This window comes from Argopecten irradians, chromosome 14, assembly GCF_041381155.1.
Source record: "Argopecten irradians isolate NY chromosome 14, Ai_NY, whole genome shotgun sequence".
Taxonomy (NCBI): Eukaryota; Metazoa; Mollusca; class Bivalvia; order Pectinida; family Pectinidae; genus Argopecten; species Argopecten irradians.
The window spans coordinates 30991850-31016195 of record NC_091147.1 but is presented as its reverse complement, the minus strand read 5'-3'; the positions used below and the strand labels follow the sequence as shown (position 1 = coordinate 31016195).

At 35.8% G+C, this 24346-nt stretch overlaps 1 protein-coding gene across 2 annotated transcripts in view; it reads left to right on the top strand.

Annotated features, from left to right (window-relative positions):
- The window catches only part of LOC138307500 (serine-rich adhesin for platelets-like), an 81497-nt gene extending 58303 nt beyond the window's left edge, over positions 1 to 23194 (top strand). For both annotated transcript variants that reach the window (XM_069248284.1, XM_069248283.1), the window contains 3 exons: positions 13446 to 13535; positions 22458 to 22517; positions 22903 to 23194. In XM_069248284.1, coding sequence (XP_069104385.1) covers positions 13446 to 13535; positions 22458 to 22517; positions 22903 to 22970 — 218 coding nt within the window. In that variant the 3' untranslated portion in view covers positions 22971 to 23194. The remainder of the gene's footprint in view (positions 1 to 13445; positions 13536 to 22457; positions 22518 to 22902) is intronic.
- The last annotated feature ends 1152 nt before the right edge of the window (positions 23195 to 24346 follow it).

The following is a 24346-nucleotide window of genomic DNA, read 5'->3' as shown; positions in this document are numbered from 1 at the left end:
AACGTGTACGGACATTGTTGTATTGTATGTAAACGTGTACGGACATTGTTGTATTGTATGTAAACGTGTACGGACATTGTTGTATTGTATGTACACGTGTACGGACATTGTTGTATTGTATGTAAACGTGTACGGACATGATCGTATTGTATGTAAACGTGTACGGACATTGTTGTATTGTATGTACACGTGTACGGACATTGCTGTATTGTATGTACAACGTGTACGGACATTGTCGTATTGTATGTACACGTGTACGGCACATTGTTCAGTATTGTATGTAACACGTGTACTTGCCATTGAACGTATTGTATGTACACGTGTATCGGGACATGATCGTATTGTATGTAAATGTGTAATGTACATTCGTTCGGTATTGTATGATAAAATCGTGTACGGACATGATCGTATTGTATGTAAACGTGTACGGACATTGTTGTATTGTATGTACACGTGTACGGACATATTGTTGTATTGTATGTAACGAGTAACGACGGCCATGAACACTAGTACTGGAAAATTACATCGCATTGTATTGTATGTAAAACACGTGTACGGACATTGATCGTAACGTTGTATGTAAACGTGTACCATTGACATTGATGTATTGTATGTAACGCTTTAATCTAAGACATGAACGTATTGTATGTAACACGTGTGACGGCATTGATCGTATTGTATGTAAACGTGTACTGGACATTGAGTGTATTGTATGTAAACGTGAACGGATATTGATCGTATTGTATGTAAACGTGTATGGACATTGTGTATTGTATGTAAACGTGTACGGACATGATCGTATTGTATGTAAACGTGTACGGACATTGTTGTATTGTATGTAAATTGTTTGTACGGCCATTGTTGTTCTGTATGGAAAAAAACGTGGCATTTGTATTGTTGGTCGGCATTGTTGTATTGTATGTACACGTGTACGGCCATGATCGTATTGTATGTAAACGTGTACGGACATTGTTGTATTGTATGTAAACGTGTACGGACATTGTTCGTATTGTATGTACAACAGTGTACGGACATGATCGTATTGTATGTACATGTGTACGGACATTGTTGTATTGTATGTAAACGTGTACGGACATTGTTCGTATTGTATGTAAACGTGTACGGACATTGTTGTATTGTATGTAAACGTGTACGGACATTGTTCGTATTGTATGTAAACGTGTACGGACATGTTGTATTGTATGTAAACCGTACTTGATCGTATTGTATGTAACGTGTACGGACATTGTTGTATTGTAATGTACACTAGTGTACGGACATTGTTGTATTGTATGTAAACGTTACGGACAATGATCGTATTGTATGTAAACGTGTACGGACATTGTTCGTATTGTATGTACAACGTTTACGGACATTGTTGTATTGTAAATGTACACGTGTACGGATTATTTGATCGTATTGTTATGTACACGTGTACGGACATTGTTGTATTGTATGTAACACGTGTACGGACATTGTTGTATTGTATGTAAACGTGTACGGACATGATCGTATTGTATGTAAACGTGTACGGACATTGTTGTATTGTATGTAAACGTGTACGGACATTGTTGTATTGTATGTACACGTGTACGGACATTGTTGTATTGTATGTAAACGTGTACGGACATGATCGTATTGTATGGTAACACGTGTACGGACATTTGTTGTATTGTATGTACACGTTGTACGGACATGATCGTATTGTATGTACACGTGGTACGGCCATGATCGTATTGTATGTAAACGTGTACGGACATTGTTGTATTGTATGTAAACGTGTACGGACATGATCGTATTGTATGTAAACGTGTACGGACATGATCGTATTGTATGTAAACGTGTACGGACATTGTTGTATTGTATGTAAGCTTTGATACGGACATTGTTGTATTGTATGAAACGTGTACGGACCATTGATTGTATTGTATGTACATTTGCACGGCCATTATTGTATTGTATGTACACGTGTACGGCATGATCGTAATGTATGTAAACGTGTACGGACATTGTTGTATTGTATGTAAACTTGTACGGACATAATCGCATAGTATCTAAACGTGTACGGACATGATCGTATTGTATGTACATGTGTACGGACATTGTTGTATTGTATGTACACGTGTACGGCCATGATCGTATTGTATGTACACGTGTACGGACATTGTTGTATTGTATGTAAACGTGTACGGACATGATCGTAATGTATGTAAACGTGTACGGACATTGTTGTATTGTATGTAAACGTGTACGGACATTGTTGTATTGTATGTAAACGTGTACGGACATGATCGTATTGTATGTACATGTGTACGGACATTGTTGTATTGTATGTACACGTGTACGGCCATGATTGTATTGTATGTACACGTGTACGGACATTGTTGTATTGTATGTAAACGTGTACGATCATGATCGTATTGTATGTAAACGTGTACGGACATTGTTGTATTGTATGTAAACGTGTACGGACATGATCGCATTGTATGTAAACGTGTACGGACATTGTTGTATTGTATGTAAGCTTTGATACGGCCATGATCGTATTGTATTAAACGTGTACAGACATTGTTGTATTGTATGGACACGTGTACGCCATTGATCGTGTTGTATGTAAACGTGTACGGACACATGATCGTATTGTATGTAAGCACGTGTACGGACATGATTGTATTGTATGTACTTTGTGTACGGCCATGATCGTATTGTATGTAAACGTGTACGGACATTGTTGTATTGTATGTAAACGTTTGATACGGCCATGATCGTATTGTATTTAAACGTGTACGGACATTGTTGTATTGTATGTAAACGTGTACGGACATTGTTGTATTGTATGTAAACGTGTACGGACATTGTTTGTATTGTATGTAAGCGTGTACGGACATTGTTGTTCTGTATGTACACGTGTACGGACATTGTTGTATTGTATGTACACGTGTACGAACCATGATCGTATTGTATGTACAACGTGTACGGACATTGTTGTATTGTATGTAAACGTGTACGGACATTGTTGTATTGTATGTGCACGTGTAGGGACATGATCGTATTGTATGTACACGTGTACGGACATTGTTGTATTGTATGTACACGTTTACGGACATTGTTGTATTGTATGTACACGTGTAGGGACATGATCGTATTGTATGTACACGTGTACGGACATTGTTGTATTGTATGTACACGTGTACGGACATTATTGTATTGTATGTACACGTGTACGATCATGATCGTATTGTATGTAAACGTGTACGGACATTGTTGTATTGTATGTAAACGTGTACGGATCACGGATCGTAAATGTAAACGTGTACGGACATGATCGTATTGTATGTAAACGTGTACGGACATTGTTGTATTGTATGTAAACGTGTACGGCCATGATCGTATTGTATGTACACGTGTACGGACATGATCGTATTGTATGTACACGTGTACGGACATGATTGTATTGTATGTAAACGTGTACAAACATTGTTGTATTATATCTAAGCGTTGGTACGGACATTGTTGTACTGTATGTACACGTGTATTGACATTGTTGTATTGTATGTACACGTGTACGGACGATTGATCGTATTGTATGTACACGTGTACGGACATTGTTGTATTGTATGTAACACGTGTACGGACATTATTGTATTGTATGTACACGTGTACGGACATTGTTGTATTGTATGTAAACGTGTACGGACATTGTTGTATTATATGTAAGCGTTGTACGGACATTGTTGTATTGTATGTACACGTGTACGGACATTGTTGTATTGTATGTACACGTGTACGGACAATGTTGTATTGTATGTAACACGTGTACGGACATTGTTGTATTGTATGTACACGTGTACGGACATTATTGTATTGTATGTACACGTGTACGGACATTTGTTGTATTGTATGTACAACGTGTATGGACATTGTTGTATTGTATGTAAACGTGTACGGACATTGTTCGTATTGTATGTAAACGTGTACGGACATTGTTGTATTGTATGTAAACGTGTACGGCCATTGTTGTATTGTATGTACAACGTGTACGGACATGATCTTATTGTATGTAAACGTGTACGGACATTGCTTTATTGTATGTAAACGTGTACGGACATTGTTGTATTGTATGTACACGTGTACGGACATTGATGTATTGTATGTAAACGTGTACGGACATGATCGTATTGTATGTACACGTGTACGGACATTGTTGTATTGTATGTACACGTGTACGGACATGATCGTATTGTATGTACACGTGTACGGACATTGTTGTATTGTATGTACACGTGTACGGACATGATCGTATTGTATGTACACGTGTACGGTTATGATCGTATTGTATGCACACGGTACGGAACATTGTTGTATTGTATGTAAACATGTACGATCATGATCGAATTGTATGTAAACGTGTACGATCATGATCGTATTGTATGTAAACGTGTACGGACATTGTTGTATTGTATGTAAACATGTATTTATGATCGTATTGTATGTATACGTGTACGGACATTATCGTATTGTATGTAAACGTGTAAGGACATGATCGTATTGTATGTATACGTGTACGGACATTGCTGTATTGTATGTACACGTGTACGGACATTGTTGTATTGTATGTAAACATGTACGGATCATAATCGTATTGTATGTAAACGTGTACAGACATTGTTGTTGTATTGTATGTAAACGTGTACGGACATTGTTGTATTGTATATAAACGTCTACGGACATTGTTGTATTGTATGTAAACATGTATGACATGATCGTATTGTATGTACACGTGTACGGACATTGCTGTATTGTATGTAAACGTGTACGGACATGATCGTATTGTATGTAAACGTGTACGGACATGATGGTATTGTATGTACACGTGTATGGACATTGCTGTATTCTATGTAAACGTGTACGGCCATGATCGTATTGTATGTACACGTGTACGGCCATGATCGTATTGTATGTACACGTGTACGGCCATGATCGTATTGTATGTAAACGTGTACGGACATTGTTGTATTGTATGTAAACGTGTACGGACATGATCGTATTGTATGTAAACGTGTACGGATATCATTGTATTGTATGTAAACGTGTACGGATATTGTTGTATTGTATGTACACGTATATGGACATGATCGTATTGTATGTAAACGTGTACGGATATTGTTGTATTGTATGTACACGTGTACGGACATGATCGTATTGTATGTACACGTGTATGGACATTGTTGTATTGTATGTAAACGTGTACGGACATGATCGTATTGTATGTAAACGTTTACGGACATTGTTGAATTGTATGTAACTTGTAAGGCCATGATCGTATTGTATGTAATTGTGTACGACATTGTTGTATTGTATGTACACGTGTACGGACATTGTTGTATTGTATGTACACGTGTACGGACATTGTTGTATTGTATGTAAACGTGTACGGACATGATCGTATTGTATGTAAACGTGTACGGACATTGTTGTATTGTATGTAAACGTGTACGGACATGATCGTATTGTATGTACACGTGTACGGACATTGTTGTATTGTATGTAAACGTGTACGGACATGATCGTATTGTATGTACACGTGTACGGCCATGATCGTATTGTATGTAAACGTGTATGGACATTGCTGTATTGTATGTACACGTGAACGGACATTGTTGTATTGTATGTACACGTGTACGGACATTGCTGTATTGTATGTAAACGTGTACGGACATTGTTGTATTGTATGTACACGTGAACGGACATTATTGTATTGTATGTACACGTGTACGGACATGATCGTATTGTATGTACACGTGTATGGACATTGTTGTATTGTATGTAAACGTGTACGGACATGATCGTATTGTATGTAAACGTGTACGGACATTGTTGAATTGTATGTAACTTGTAAGGCCATGATCGTATTGTATGTAATTGTGTACGCCATGATCGTATTGTATGTACACGTGTACGGCCATGATCGTATTGTATGTAAACGTGTACTGACATTGTTGTATTGTATGTAAATGTGTGCGGACATGATCGCATAGTATCTAAACGTGTACGGACATGATCGTATTGTATGTACACGTGTACGGACATTGTTGTATTGTATGTACACGTATACGGACATGATCGTATTGTATGTACACGTGTACGGCCATGATCGTATTGTATGTAAACGTGTACTGACATTGTTGTATTGTATGTAAATGTGTGCGGACATGATCGCATAGTATCTAAACGTGTACGGACATGATCGTATTGTATGTACACGTGTACGGACATTGTTGTATTGTATGTACACGTGTACGGACATGATTGTATTGTATCTAAACGTGTACGGACATGATCGTATTGTATGTACACGTGTAGGGACATTGCTGTATTGTATGTACACGTGAATGGACATTGTTGTATTGTATATACACGTGTACGGACATTGCTGTATTGTATGTAAACGTGTACGGACATGATCGTATTGTATGTAAACGTGTACGGACATGATGGTATTGTATGTACACGTGTATGGACATTGCTGTATTCTATGTACATATGAACGGATTGTTATATTGTATGTACACGTGTACGGACATTTGTTGTATTGCATGTAAACGTGTACGGACATGATCGTATATTGTATGTAAACGTGTACGGATATTGTTGTATTGTATGTACACGTGTACGGCCATGATCGTATTGTATGTACACGTGTACGGACATTGTTGTATTGTATGTACACGTGAACGGACATTATTGTATTTTATGTACACGTGTACGGCCATGATCGTATTGTATGTACACGTGTACGGCCATGATCGTATTGTATGTACACGTGTACGGACATTGTTGTATTGTATGTAAACGTGTATGATCATTGATCGTATTGTATGTAAACGTGTACGGACATTGTTGTATTGTATGTCAACGTGTACGGACATTGTTGTATTGTACGTACACGTGTACGGACATTGTTGTATTGTATGTAAACATGTACGATCATAATCGTATTGTATGTAAACGTGTACAGACATTGTTGTATTGTATGTAAACGTGTACGGACATTACTCTATTGTATATAAACGTGTACGGACATTGTTGTATTGTATAAACATGTATGATCATGATATTGTATGTACACGTGTACGGACATTGTTGTATTGTATGTAAACGTGTACGGACATTGTTGTATTGTATGTAAACGTGTACGGACATTGTTGTATTGTATGTAAACGTGTACGGACATTGATCGTATTGTATGTAAACGTGTATGGACATGTTGAATTGTATGTAAACGTGTACGGCCATGATCGTATTGTATGTACACGTGTACGGACATGATCGTATTGTATGTACAAGTGTACGGACATTGTTGTATTGTATGTACACGTTTACGGACATGATCGTATTGTATGTACACGTGTACGGCCATGATCGTATTGTATGTACAAGTGTATGGACATTGCTGTATTGTATGTAAACGTGTACGGATATGATAGTATTGTATGTACACGTGTATGGACATTGTTGTATTGTATGTAAACGTGTACGGACATGATTGTATTGTATGAACACGTGTATGGACATTGCTGTATTGTATGTACATGTGAACGGACATTGATTGTATTGTATGTACACGTGTACGGACATGATCATATTGTATGTACACGTGTACGGCCATGATCGTATTGTATGTAAACATTGTTGTATTGTATGGACAACGTGCGACATGATGTATTGTATGTACACGTGTATGGACATTGTTGTATTGTATGTAACACGTGTACGGACATTGCTGTATTGTATGTAAACGTGTACGGACATGATCGTATTGTATGTAAACGTGTACGGATATTGTTGTATTGTATGTACACGTTTACGGACATGATCGTATTGTATGTACACGTTTACGGCCATGACCGTATTGTATGTAAACGTGTACGGACGTTGCTGTATTGTATGTACAACGTGAACGGCCATGATCGTATTGTTTGTAAACGTGTATGGACATTGCTGTATTGTATGTACACGTGAACGGACATTGTTGTATTGTATGTACACGTGTATAGACATTGTTGTATTGTATGTAAACGTGTACGGACATGATTGTATTGTATGTAAACGTTTACGGACATTGTTGAATTGTATGAAACGTGTACGGCCATGATCGTATTGTATGTACATTTGCACGGCCATTATTGTATTGTATGTACACGTGTACGGCCATGATCGTAATGTATGTAAACGTGTACGGACATTGTTGTATTGTATGTAAACGTGTGCGGACATAATCGCATTGTATCTAAACGTGTACGGACATGATCGTATTGTATGTAACATTGTGTACGGACATTGTTGTATTGTATGTACACGTGTACGGCCATGAATGTAGTGTATGTACACATGTACGGACATTGTTGTATTGTATGTAAACATGTACGGATCATGATCGTATTGTATGTAAACGTGTACGATCATGATCGTATTGTATGTAAACGTGTACGGACATTGTTGTATTGTAAGTACACGTGTACGGACATTGTTGTATTGTATGTAAACATGTACGATCATGATCGTATTGTATGTAAACGTGTACGGACATTGTTTATTGTATTGTAATGTGTACGGACATTGTTGTATTGTATGTACACGTGTACGGCCATGATCGTATTGTATGTAAAACGTGTACGGACATTGTTGTATTGTATGTAAGGTTTGATACGGCCATGATCGTATTGTATGTAAACGTGTACGGACATTGTTGTATTGTATGTACACGTGTACGGCCATGATCGTATTGTATGTACACGTGTACGGCCATGATCGTATTGTTTGTAAACGTGTATGGACATTGCTGTATTGTATGTACACGTGAACGGACATTGTTGTATTGTATGTACACGTGTATAGACATTGTTGTATTGTATGTAAACGTGTACGGACATTGATCGTATTGTATGTAAACGTGTACGGACATTGTTGTATTGTATGTAAGCTTTGATACGGCCATGATCGTATTGTATCGTTAAACGTGTACGGACATTGTTGTATTGTATGTAAACGTGTACGGCCATTATCGTATTGTATGTAAACGTGTACGGACATTGTTGTATTGTATGTAAACGTGTACGGACTTGGTATGTAGTACAGTGTTGTAACCGTGTGGGATACGGCCATTGTTGTATTGTATGTACGCGTGTACGGACATTGTTGTATTGTATGTAAACGTGTACGGACATGATCGTATTGTATGTACACGTGTACGGACATTGTTGTATTGTATGTACACGTGTACGGACATTGTTGTATTGTATGTACACGTGTAGGGACATGATCGTATTGTATGTACACGTGTACGGACATTGTTGTATTGTATGTACACGTGTACGGACATTGTTGTATTGTATGTACACGTGTAGGGACATGATCGTATTGTATGTACACGTGTACGGACATTGTTGTATTGTATGTACACGTGTACGGACATTATTGTATTGTATGTACACGTGTACGGCCATGATCGTATTGTATGTAAAACGTGTACGGACATTGTTGTATTGTATGTACACGTGTACGGACATTGTTGTATTGTATGTACACGTGTACGGACATTGCTGTATTGTATGTAAACGTGTACGGACATGATCGTATTGTATGTAAACGTGTACGGATATTGATTGTATTGTATGTACACGTGTACGGACATGATCGTATTGTATGTACACGTTGTACGGCCATGATCGTATTGTATGTAAACGTGTATGGACATTGCTGTATTGTATGTAAACGTGAACGGACATGATCGTATTGTTTGTAAACTTGTACGGACATTGCTGTATTGTATGTAAACGTGTACGGACATGATCGTATTGTATGTACACGTTTACGGACATTGTTGTATTGTATGTAAACGTGTACGGACATTATCGTATTGTATGTAAACGTGTACGGACATTGTTGTATTGTATGTAAGCTTTGATACGGCCATGATCGTATTGTATTTAAACGTGTACGGACATTGTTGTATTGTATGTAAACGTGTACGGACATTGTCGTATTGTATGTAAACGTGTACGGACATTGTTGTATTGTATGTACACGTGTACGGCCATGATCGTATTGTATGTAAACGTGTACGGACATTGTTGTATTGTATGTAAACATGTACGGATCATGATGTATTGTATGTAACGTGTACGATCATGATCGTATTGTATGTAAACGTGTACGGACATTGTTGTATTGTATGTACACGTGTACGGACATGTTCGTATTGTATGTAAACGTGTACGATCATGTTGTATTGTATGTACGGCATTTGTATGTACATGTGTAGGACATTGTTGTATTGTATGTAACTGTTGTGACGGCCATGATCGTATTGTATGTAAACGTGTACGGACATTGTTTGTATTGTATGTAAGGCTTTGATACGGCCATGATCGTATTGTATTTAAACGTGTACGGACATTGTTGTATTGTATGTAAACGTGTACGGCCATGATCGTGTTGTATGTAAACGTGTACGGACACATTGTTGTATTGTATGTAAGCTTTGATACGGACATGATTGTTGTATGTACTTGTGTACGGCATGATCGTATTGTACGTAAACGTGTACGGACATTGTTGTATTGTATGTAAGGTTTGATACGGCCATGTCGTACGTATTAACGTACGGACATTGTCGTATTGTATGTAAACGTGTACGGCCATTGTTGTATTGTATGTAAACGTGTACGGACATTGTTGTATTGTATGTAAGCTCGTGGTCGTGTAGGGGACATTGTTCGTATTGTATGTAACGTGTACGAACTTGTCGTATTGATGTAAACGGTACAGACATTGTTGTATTGTATGTAAACGTGTACGGACATTGTTGTATTGTATGTACACGTGTAGGGACATGATCGTATTGTATGTACACGTGTACGGACATTGTTGTATTGTATGTACACGTTTACGGACATTGTTGTATTGTATGTACACGTGTAGGGACATGATCGTATTGTATGTACACGTGTACGGACATTGTTGTATTGTATGTACACGTACGTACGGACATTATTGTATTGTATGTACACGTGTACGATCATGATCGTATTGTATGTAAACGTGTACGGACATTGTTGTATTGTATGTAAACATGTACGATCACGATCGTATTGTATGTAAACGTGTACGGACATGGTTGTATTGTACGTAAACGTGTATGGACATTGTTGTATTGTATGTTTGCTTTGATACGGCCATGATCGTATTGTATGTAAACGTGTACGGACATTGTTGTATTGTATGTAAACGTGTACGGCCATGATCGTATTGTATGTAAACGTGTACGGACATTGTTGTATTGTATGTAAGCTTTGGTACGGACATTGTTGTATTGTATGTACACGTGTACGGACATTGTTGTATTGTATGTACACGTGTACGGAAATGATCGTATTGTATGTACACGTGTACGGACATTGTTGTATTGTATGAACACGTGAACGGACATTATTGTATTTTTTGTACACGTGTACGGCCATGATCGTATTGTATGTAAACGTGTACGGACATTGTTGTATTATATGTAAGCTTTGGTACGGACATTGTTGTACTGTATGTACACGTGTATTGACATTGTTGTATTGTATGTACACGTGTACGGAAATGATCGTATTGTATGTACACGTGTACGGACATTGTTGTATTGTATGTACACGTGAACGGACATTATTGTATTTTATGTACACGTGTACGGCCATGATCGTATTGTATGTACACGTGTATGGACATTGTTGTATTGTATGTAAACGTGTACGGACATTGTTGTATTGTATGTAAAGGTGTACGGACATTATTTTATTGTATGTAATGGTGTACGGACATTATTGTATTGTGTGTAAATATGTACGGATATTATTGCATTGTATGTAAACGTGTACGGCCATGATCGTATTGTATATAAACGTGTACGGACATTGTTGTATTGTATGTAAACGTGTACGGACATTGTCGTATTGTATGTACACGTGTACGGACATTGTTGTATTGTATGTACACGTGTACGGACATGATCGTATTGTATGTACACGTGTACGGACATTGTTGTATTGTATGTAAAGGTGTACGGACATTGTTGTATTGTATGTATAGGTGTACGGACATTATATTAATGTATGTAAACGTGTACGGCCATGATCGTATTGTATGTACACGTGTACGGACATTGTTGTATTGTATGTACACGTGTACGGACATTGTTGTATTGTATGTACACGTGTACGGCCATGATCGTATTGTATGTACACGTGTACGGACATTGTTGTATTGTATGTACACGTGTACGGACATTGTTGTATTGTATGTACACGTGTACGGACATGATCGTATTGTATGTACACGTGTACGGACATTGTTGTATTGTATGTACACGTGTACGGACATTGTTGTATTGTATGTACACGTGTACGGCCATGATCGTATTGTATGTACACGTGTACGGACATTGTTGTATTGTATGTAAACGTGTTCGGCCATGATCGTATTGTATGTACACGTGTACGGCCATGATCGTATTGTATGTACACGTTTACGGACATTGTTGTATTGTATGTAAATTTGTACGGACATTATTGTATTGTATGTACACGTGTACGGACATCATCGTATTGTATGTAAGCTTTGCTACGAATATTGTTGTATCTGATTAACTCTGCGTCTAATCAGTCCATTTGTCTGTTTGATATAACAAGAAATTGGTTCGTATATATATTGATAAAACAATATTAGTATATATACCGATAAAAGAGCATTTTAAAACAGAAGTTTGAAATTATTTCGGGATTTATTTGTAGTTAAAATTTTATTTTTGATCTGTGGAAGTTTGCTATAAAGCAACTGAATTCACGGAGAATTTTAACCCTTACGAAATCTTCACGGCCATACATTTTCGGGATCTATAGACGTCTAGGATTCTATTTTACGTCTTAAACGTGACTTTTTGTCTATTACAACATACGAAAAATTTGCACGCCAAAGCCATTTGTTTCATAGTGATTCTTAAGATATCTGATTTTCCTGAATATGATATTACAGCTAGTATATCTTCTGTAGGTACTAACGATGGATCACTGTACCAGTCTGAATATGATATTACAGCTAGTGTATCTTCTGTAGGTACTAACGGTGGATCACTGTAAGTGTATCTTCTCTAGGTACTAACGGTGGATCACTGTACCAGTCTGAATATGATATGACAGCTTGTATATCTTCTCTAGGTACTAACGGTGGATCACTGTACCAGTCTGAATATGATATTACAGCTAGTGTATCTTCTCTAGGTACTAACGGTGGATCACAGTACCAGTGTGAATATGATATTACAGCTAGTGTATCTTCTCTAGGTACTAACGGTGAATCACTGTACCAGTGTGAATATGATATTACAGCTAGTATATCTTCTCTAGGTACTAACGGTGGATCACTGTACCAGCCTGAAGGAAACATATTAGCAGCTGGAGCCAACCAGAACACAGTCAAACTGGCACAGAATATCGGTAAGGTTAAGCAACCTCAATAAACAAATGTGTGCTCATATAAACGGAAAATGACTAGCTGGTAAATCGACTATATAGTTAATTGGCTTTATTAGTGTTACTCATCATGGTAATTAACTGAATATCACCTCATATTGGAAAAATCTGAAATGCTTAAAGATACTCTACCGCTGACAAATATTTTTTGTTCTTGAGTTATAAAAGTTCCTTACTTTACACTTTTACCACCATTGAAAAGTTTGAGCTTCTAATTCTACTTAAAGATAGAAATATTATAGGGTTATTAATCAGCCAATTTCATATTGGCCCTGTTATTAGGCCAAGGTCTGTCATATTGGCCCGAGGCCGTAGGCCGAGGGTCAATGTGACAGACCGAGGCCTAATAACAGGGCCAATATGGAATTGGCTGATTAATGATACTATTATTAATTAACTACTTGCATATTTAGTAATGACAACAATATATGTAATCAGTTCATCAAATTTAATAACAACAATATATTCAAATTTAACAAAACAGATTGAACAGCAATCATTACATGTACTACTGGTATGATGGGTTTAATTAAGTTCTTCTTGAGAACTACTTGTAGAATGGTGGGAATATTTAAGTTTCTTCTGTGGTGGCATAAGATTTATTGTTATGCTACCTCCAGATATATGTGCTCCAGAAAAAGTGTAAAGTGCAAACAACTCTGTTCACAGTTTGCTAAAGTACTACACGACTTGCTGTTATCCATATTGGCTCAGTTTTCTCGTATTGGCTCAGTTTTTCAATATTGGCTCACTTTTGCCGATATTGGCTCAGTTTTGCAGTGATATTGATCGGACCGTTTTTTCATATTTTTACCAATACGCAAGTAGTTAATTAATAATATAGATAATTGATTGCTTCCCGAAAACGATCGATGACACTCCAGTATTTCATATAGGGAATGAAGTACTGATTGTGCATGCACCAAAAGCAAAATAATTGTTTTTTTAATTGGACAAATATATGCACGATTAAGCATCGTTTATGCTCTGTCATCTGTGGTTCATCTTGTTGTGTGATTTTGCTTAGATACATTATTATGACTTGTATAAGATATCTTGGTATACTACGACCCCATTATGAGATATCTTGGTATACAATGACTCCCTTATGATATATCTTGGTATAGAATGTCTCCTTTATGAGATATCTTGGTATACAATGTCTCCTTTATGGGATATCTTGGTATACTACGACCCCTTTATGGGATACCTTGGTATACAATTACTCCCTTATAAGATATCTTGGTATACAATGTCTCCCTTATGAGATATCTCGGTATACAATGTCTCCCTTATGAGATATCTTGGTTTACCATGGCCCCTTTTCGAGATATCTTGGTAAACAATGACCCCATTATGTTTTTTTTAATTGGACAAATATATGCACGATTAAGCATCGTTTATGCTCTGTCATCTGTGGTTCATCTTGTTGTGTGATTTTGCTTAGATACATTATTATGACTTGTATAAGATATCTTGGTATACTACGACCCCATTATGAGATATCTTGGTATACAATGACTCCCTTATGATATATCTTGGTATAGAATGTCTCCTTTATGAGATATCTTGGTATACTACGACCCCTTTATGAGATATCTTGGTATAAAATGTCTCCTTTATGGGATATCTTGGTATACTACGACCCCTTTATGGGATACCTTGGTATACAATTACTCCCTTATAAGATATCTTGGTATACAATGTCTCCCTTATGAGATATCTCGGTATACAATGTCTCCCTTATGAGATATCTTGGTTTACCATGGCCCCTTTTCGAGATATTTTGGTATACAATGACTCCTTTATGAGATATCTTGGTATACAATGTCTCCCTTTTGAGATATCTCGGTATACAATGGCCCCTTTATGAGATATTTCGGTATACAATGTCTCCCTCATTAGATATCTTGGCATACAATGTCTCCCTTATGATATATCTATGTATGCAATGGTTTCTTTATGAGATATCTCGGTATACAATGTCTCACTCATGAGATATCTCGGTATACAATGTCTCCCTTATGATATATTTATGTATACAATGGCCCCTTTATGAGATATCTTGGTATACAATGTCTTCCTATGAGATATCTTGGTATACAGTGTCTTCCTATGAGATATCTTGGTATACAATGTCTACCTTATGAAATATCATGGTATACAATGACCCTTTATGAGATATCTCGGTATACAATGTCTCCTTTATGATATATCTCGGTATACAATGTCTACCTTATGAGATATCTTGGTAGCCAATGTCTACCTTATGAGATATCTTGGTATACAATGTCTTCCTATGATATATCTTGGTATACAATGTCTCCCTTATGAGATATCTTGGTATACAATGTCTTCCTATGAGATATCTTGGTATACAATGTCTTCCTATGAGATATCTTGGTATACAATGTCTCCCTTATGAGAAAACTTGGTATACAATGTCTCCTTTATGGGATATCTTGGTATACTACGACCCCATTATGAGATACATTGGTAAACTTTGACCCCTTCATGTGATACTTTGGTATACAATGTCTCCCTCATGAGATATTTTGGTATACAATGACTCCTTTATGAGATATCTTGGTATACAATGTCTCCCTTTTGAGATATCTCGGTATACAATGGCCCCTTTATGAGATATCTATGTATACAATGTCTCCCTTATTAGATATCTTGGTATACAATGTCTCCCTTATGATATATCTATGTATGCAATGGTTCCTTTATGAGATATATCTGTATGCAATGGCCCCTTTATGAGATATCTCGGTATACAATGTCTCACTCATGAGATATCTTCGTATACAATGTCTCCCTTATGATATATTTATGTATGCAATGGTTCCTTTATGAGATCTCTTGGTATACAATGGCCCCTTTATGAGATATCTCGGTATACAATGTCTTCCTATGAGATATCTTGGTATACAATGTCTTCCTATGAGATATCTTGGTATACAATGTCTACCTTATGAGATATCTTGGTATACAATGACCCTTTATGAGATATCTCGGTATACAATGTCTCCTTAATGATATATCTCGGTACACAATGTCTACCTTATGAGATATCTTGGTAGACAATGTCTACCTTATGAGAAAACTTCGTATACAATGTCTCCCTTATGAGATATCTTGGTATACAATGTCTTCCTATGATATATCTTGGTATACAATGTCTCCCTTATGAGATATCTTGGTATACAATGTCTTCCTATGAGATATCTTGGTATACGATGTCTTCCTATGAGATATTTTGGTATACAATGTCTCCCTTATGAGAAAACTTGGTATACAATGTGTCCTTATGAGATATCTTGGTATACAATGTCTCCCTTTTGAGATATCTCGGTATACAATGGCCCCTTTATGAGATATCTCGGTATACAATGTCTAACTCATGAGATATCTTGGTATACAATGTCTCCCTTATGATATATTTATGTATGCAATGGTTCCTTTATGAGATCTCTTGGTATACAATGGCCCCTTTATGAGATATCTCGGTATACAATGTCTTCCTATGAGATATCTTGGTATACAATGTCTTCCTATGAGATATCTTGGTATACAATGTCTACCTTATGAGATATCTTGGTATACAATGACCCTTTATGAGATAACTCGGTATACAATGTCTCCTTAATGATATATCTCGGTACACAATGTCTACCTTATGAGATATCTTGGTAGACAATGTCTACCTTATGAGAAAACTTCGTATACAATGTCTCCTTTATGAGATATATTGGTATACAATGTCTCCCTTATGAGATATCTTGGTATACAATGTCTTCCTATGATATATCATGGTATACAATGTCTCCCTTATGAGATATCTTGGTATACAATGTCTACCTTATGAGATATCTTGGTATACAATGACCCTTTATGAGATATATCGGTATACAATGTCTCCTTTATGATATATCTCGGTATACAATGTCTACCTTATGAGATATCTTGGTAGACAATGTCTACCTTATGAGAAAACTTGGTATACAATGTCTCCTTTATGAGATATCTTTGTATACAATGTCTACCTTATGAGAAAACGTGGTATACAATGTCTCCTTTATGAGATATCTTGGTATACAATGTCTTCCTATGATATATCTTGGTATACAATGTCTCCTTTATGAGATATCTTGGAATAAAATGTCTCCTTTATGATATATCTCGGTATACAATGTCTACCTTATGAGATATCTTTGTATAAAATGGCCACATTATGAGATATATTGGTATACAATGTCTCCCTTATGAGATATCTTGGTATACTACGACTCCTTTATTAGATTTTTTCGTATACTACGACCTCTTTATGAGATATCTTGGTATACTTCGACCCTTTATTAGATGTCTTGGTATACTACGACCTCTTTATGAGATATCTTGGTATACAATGTCTCCTTTATGGGATATCTTGGTATACTACGACCCCATTATGAGATACATTGGTATACATTGACCCCTTCATGGGATACTTTGGTATACAATGTCTCCCTTATGAGATATCTTGGTATACAATGTCTCCCTCATGAGATATTTTGGTATACAATGTCTCCTTTATGAGATATCGTGGTATACAATGTCTCCCTTTTGGAATATCTCGGTATACAATGTCTCCTTTATGATATATCTCGGTATACAATGTCTACATTTTGAGATATCTTGGTATACAATCGCCCCTTTATGAGATATTTCGGTAAACAATGTCTCCTTTATGATATATCTCGGTATACAATGTCTACTTTATGAGATATCTTGGTATACAATGTCTACCTTATGAGATAATTTGGTATACAATGTCTCCATTATGAGATATATTGGTATACAATGTCTCCCTTAAGAGATATCTTGGTATACAATGTCTCCTATATGAGATATCTTGGTATACAATGTCTCCTTTATGATATATCTCGGTATACAATGTCTACCCTATGAGATATCTTTGTATACAATGGCCCCATTAAGAGATATCTTGGTATACAATATCTCCCTTATGATATATCTTGGTATGCAATGGCCCCTTTATGAGATATCTCGGTATATAATGTGTCCTTATGAAATATTTTGGTTTACCATGGTCCCTTTATGTGATATCTTGGTATACAATGGCCCCTTTATGAGATATCTTGGTAAAGAATGTCTACTTTATGAGATATCTTGGTATACAATGTCTTCCTATGAGATATCTTGGTATACAATGTCTACCTTATGAGATATCTTGGTATACAATGACCCTTTATGAGATATCGTGGTATACAATGTCTCCCTTTTGGGATATCTCGGTATATAATGGCCCCTTTATGAGATATCTCGGTATACAATGTCTCCTTTATGATATGTCTTGGTATACAATGTCTCCTTTATGATATATCTCGGTATACAATGTCTACATTTTGAGATATCTTGGTATACAATCGCCCCTTTATGAGATATTTCGGTAAACAATGTCTCCTTTATGATATATCTCGGTATACAATGTCTACTTTATGAGATATCTTGGTATACAATGTCTACCTTATGAGATAATTTGGTATACAATGTCTCCATTATGAGATATATTGGTATACAATGTCTCCCTTAAGAGATATCTTGGTATACAATGTCTCCTATATGAGATATCTTGGTATACAATGTCTCCTTTATGATATATCTCGGTATACAATGTCTACCCTATGAGATATCTTTGTATACAATGGCCCCATTAAGAGATATCTTGGTATACAATATCTCCCTTATGATATATCTTGGTATGCAATGGCCCCTTTATGAGATATCTCGGTATATAATGTGTCCTTATGAAATATTTTGGTTTACCATGGTCCCTTTATGTGATATCTTGGTATACAATGACCCCATTATGAGATATCTTGGTAAACAATGTCTACTTTATGAGATATCTTGGTATACAATGTCTTCCTATGAGATATCTTGGTATACAATGTCTACCTTATGAGATATCTTGGTATACAATGACCCTTTATGAGATATCTCGGTATACAATGTCTCCTTAATGATATATCTCGGTAAACAATGTCTACCTTATGAGATATCTTGGTAGACAATGTCTACCTTATGAGAAAACTTCGTATACAATGTCTCCTTTATGAGATATATTGGTATACAATGTCTCCCTTATTAGATATCTTGGTATACAATGTCTTCCTATGATATATCTTGGTAAACAATGTCTCCCTTATGAGATATCTTGGTATACAATGTCTACCTTATGAGATATCTTGGTATACAATGACCCTTTATGAGATATCTCGGTATACAATGTCTCCTTTATGATATATCTCGGTATACAATGTCTACCTTATGAGATATCTTGGTAGACAATGTCTACCTTATGAGAAAACTTGGTATACAATGTCTCCTTTATGAGATATCTTTGTATACAATGTCTACCTTATGAGAAAACGTGGTATACAATGTCTTCCTATGATATATCTTGGTATACAATGTCTCCCTTATGAGATATCTTGGTATACAATGTCTCCCTTATGAGATATCTTGGTATACAATGTCTTCCTATGATATATCTTGGTATACAATGTCTCCCTTATGAGATATCTTGGTATACAATGTCTACCTTATGAGATATCTTGGTATACAATGACCCTTTATGAGATATATCGGTATACAATGTCTCCTTTATGATATATCTCGGTATACAATGTCTACCTTATGAGATATCTTGGTAGACAATGTCTACCTTATGAGAAAACTTGGTATACAATGTCTCCTTTATGAGATATCTTTGTATACAATGTCTACCTTATGAGAAAACGTGGTATACAATGTCTCCTTTATGAGATATCTTGGTATACAATGTCTTCCTATGATATATCTTGGTATACAATGTCTCCTTTATGAGATATCTTGGAATAAAATGTCTCCTTTATGATATATCTCGGTATACAATGTCTACCTTATGAGATATCTTTGTATAAAATGGCCCCATTATGAGATATATTGGTATACAATGTCTCCCTTATGAGATATCTTGGTATACTACGACCCCTTTATTAGATGTTTTCGTATACAACGACCTCTTTATGAGATATCTTGGTATACTTCGACCCTTTATTAGATGTCTTGGTATACTACGACCTCTTTCTGAGATATCTTGGTATACAATGTCTCCTTTATGGGATATCTTGGTATACTACAACCCCATTATGAGATACATTGGTATACATTGACCCCTTCATGGGATACTTTGGTATACAATGTCTCCCTTATGAGATATCTTGGTATACAATGTCTCCCTCATGAGATATTTTGGTATACAATGTCTCCTTTATGAGATATCGTGGTATACAATGTCTCCCTTTTGGGATATCTCGGTATACAATGGCCCCTTTATGAGATATCTCGGTATACAATGTCTCCTTTATGATATATCTTGGTATACAATGTCTCCTTTATGATATATCTCGGTATACAATGTCTACATTTTGAGATATCTTGGTATACAATCGCCCCTTTATGAGATATTTCGGTAAACAATGTCTCCTTTATGATATATCTCGGTATACAATGTCTACTTTATGAGATATCTTGGTATACAATGTCTACCTTATGAGATAATTTGGTATACAATGTCTCCATATGAGATATATTGGTATACAATGTCTCCCTTAAGAGATATCTTGGTATACAATGTCTCCTATATGAGATATCTTGGTATACAATGTCTTCTTTATGATATATCTCGGTATACAATGTCTACCCTATGAGATATCTTTGTATACAATGGCCCCATTAAGAGATATCTTGGTATACAATATCTCCCTTATGATATATCTTGGTATGCAATGGCCCCTTTATGAGATATCTCGGTATATAATGTGTCCTTATGAAATATTTTGGTTTACCATGGTCCCTTTATGTGATATCTTGGTATACAATGGCCCCTTTATGAGATATCTTGGTAAACAATGGCCCCTTTGTGAGATATCTTGGTATACAATGTCTCCTTTATGAGATATCTTGGTATACAATGTCTCCCTTATGAGATATCTTGGTATACAATGTCTTCCTATGATATATCTTGGTATACAATGTCTCCTTTATGAGATATATCGGTATATAATGTGTCCTTATGAGATATTTTGGTATACCATGATGCCTTTATGTGATATCTTGGTATACAATGGCCCCTTTATGAGATATCTTGGTATACAATGTCTCCCTTATGAGATATCTTGGTATACAATGTCTTCCTATGATATATCTTGGTATACAATGTCTCCCTCATGATATATCTTGGTATACAATGGCTCCTTTATAAGATTTTTTGGTATACAATGTCTTCCTATGATATATCTTGGTATACAATGTCTTCATATGATATATCTTGGTATACAATGTCTCCCTTATGAGATATCTTGGTATATAATGTCTCCCTTATGAGATATCTTGGTATACAATGTCTTCCTATGAGATATCTTGGTATACAATGTCTTCCTATGATTTGTCTTGGTATACAATGTCTCTTTTATGAGATATCTTTGTATACAATGGCTCCTTTATAAGATATCTCGGTATACAATGTCTACCTTATGAGATATCTTGGTATACAATGTCTCCTTTATGAGATATCTTGGTATACAATGTCTCCCTTATGAGATATCTTGGTATACAATGTCTTCCTATGATATATCTTGGTATCCAATGTCTTCCTATGATATATCTTGGTATACAATGTCTCCTTTATGAAATATCATTGTATACAACGGCTCCTTTATAAGATATCTCGGTATACAATATCTACCTTATGATATGTCTTGGTATATAATGTCTCCTTTATGAGATATCTTTGTATACAATGGCCCCTTTATGAGATATCTTGGTATGTTACAGATATCACAGGAATGGGGGCCTCCGCTATGGATCCACCTACCAACTCACAAAAAATGCAAGGTGAAATTTTCTGATGGCTTTAAAATTAGTAATTACAGTATATTTATTATAATTGTAAAGACAAAGAACAATTAATGTCTCCGTATCACTTTTATTTTACTTATGTTACCTATAATATCAAACCCAGTTGATATGCAATGGTTGAATATAATTATAATCGTGGAGATTTCTCCGATCATATTTTATATTAATGCAATAATAGAATTGTATTGTTGAAAACTTATTTCAAATTTATGATTATTATTAATAAATTTATTTATTGAAAACTAATTTGTCTTCGCTAGTTGCGCTTTCCTGTTTGTAAATTAGATTCTGTTATAACCATGACAGAGGTTTACTTGTTTTACGTTTAAGACACTTCTTCTGATCCACGTTATTTTTGCAGATTTTAACTTGGCAGTATCATCAGCCTATGGACAAGTACCTCAAGGTAGTGCCACGCCAGTTGTATAGTGCTTATAACAGCTTATATCATTAAAGACGTGTGCTTTTATTAACACCAATTACCATCTTCATTTATCATTTCATCGTTTTCTCGCGTTTAAGTGATTCAGTAAAGTGTATATAGTTATCCAAGCGAATGAAGTGAAATTAGATACAAGATCTGGGATTATTTTAAATTCATTAATGACGGACAATGTGTATTTGTTATTTGTGATTAAAAGGATAAGTCTGACTGTGTTAGAGTAATGTTGTTTATATCCTTAACTATCGAAATTAATCCTAGTTCCGTATAGCAGGTCATTTACGTGGGTCAAAATTTTCGCGATTCCATAATTTAAAAAAAAAGTTAAAAAAAAATAGCAGTTTTAAATTTTTCGCAATCTGGCTTTAACGGTATATATGATTCAACAAGTTTTCGATTTTTCGTTTATCAAACTTTCGCAGCGATCATAGGAATGTCACGCGAAAATATCCACACAAAAATGACCAGCTCTACGCTACCACAAACAATTAAAAAGTAATCTCATTGATACTTAAATGGAATAATTACATTGATCGTTTACGTCTGACAGTGTTAGAGTGCTGTTGTTTATAGCCCTAGCTATCGATATTCATTCCGTATAGCAGGTCATTTACGTGGGTTGACATTTTCGCGAGTTCATAGTTGAAAAAAACGAGAAAAAAAACAATTGAAGCGGATTTTAATTCTCGCTATCTGGCTATTCCATCTTTGCTTATTACAGAGTAACTTTTCTATGAGTATACATACATGGTGACGTCATTATTTTTTGGGTGCAGTTCACGTTGTTTTCTCGAAAAAGTATGACGCTACGATCGCAAACGAATGACGTCACAATCAATACCTACCCGCGAGGGCAAGTATACGATTCAACATTTTTCTATGTTTCGTTTATCAAACTTTCGCGGCAAACATAGCAATTTCACGCAGAATCGCAAAAATGTCCTCGCCGAAATGACCAGCTCTACTCTACCACAAACAATTAAAAACCTAATGTCATTGATACTTAGTTGGAATGATTACCTTGGTCGTTTACCTCAAGGTTTGATTGTCACAAATTAACTCCGACAGAACTAATACTGATAGTCATTAACTCGGGCCTTGCTGGTTACTCGATTCACATCGATCCGTTACACTGAGAAAACAGCTTAATTTGAGGTTTCTAGTTACCGCAAGCTAAATAATAATTAAACTTCTAATGAATCAATTAATAATTGAGCAAGCTATTAATTTATAACACAAATAGTGGTAAAACATATAACACGTCATCATGTAATAATGCTTTGATTTATATACTCAACTCACTTACTTACAAACTATGTAGTGGTATCGATGCAGGCGCATTTATAAGTAATTGCTTTTAGAT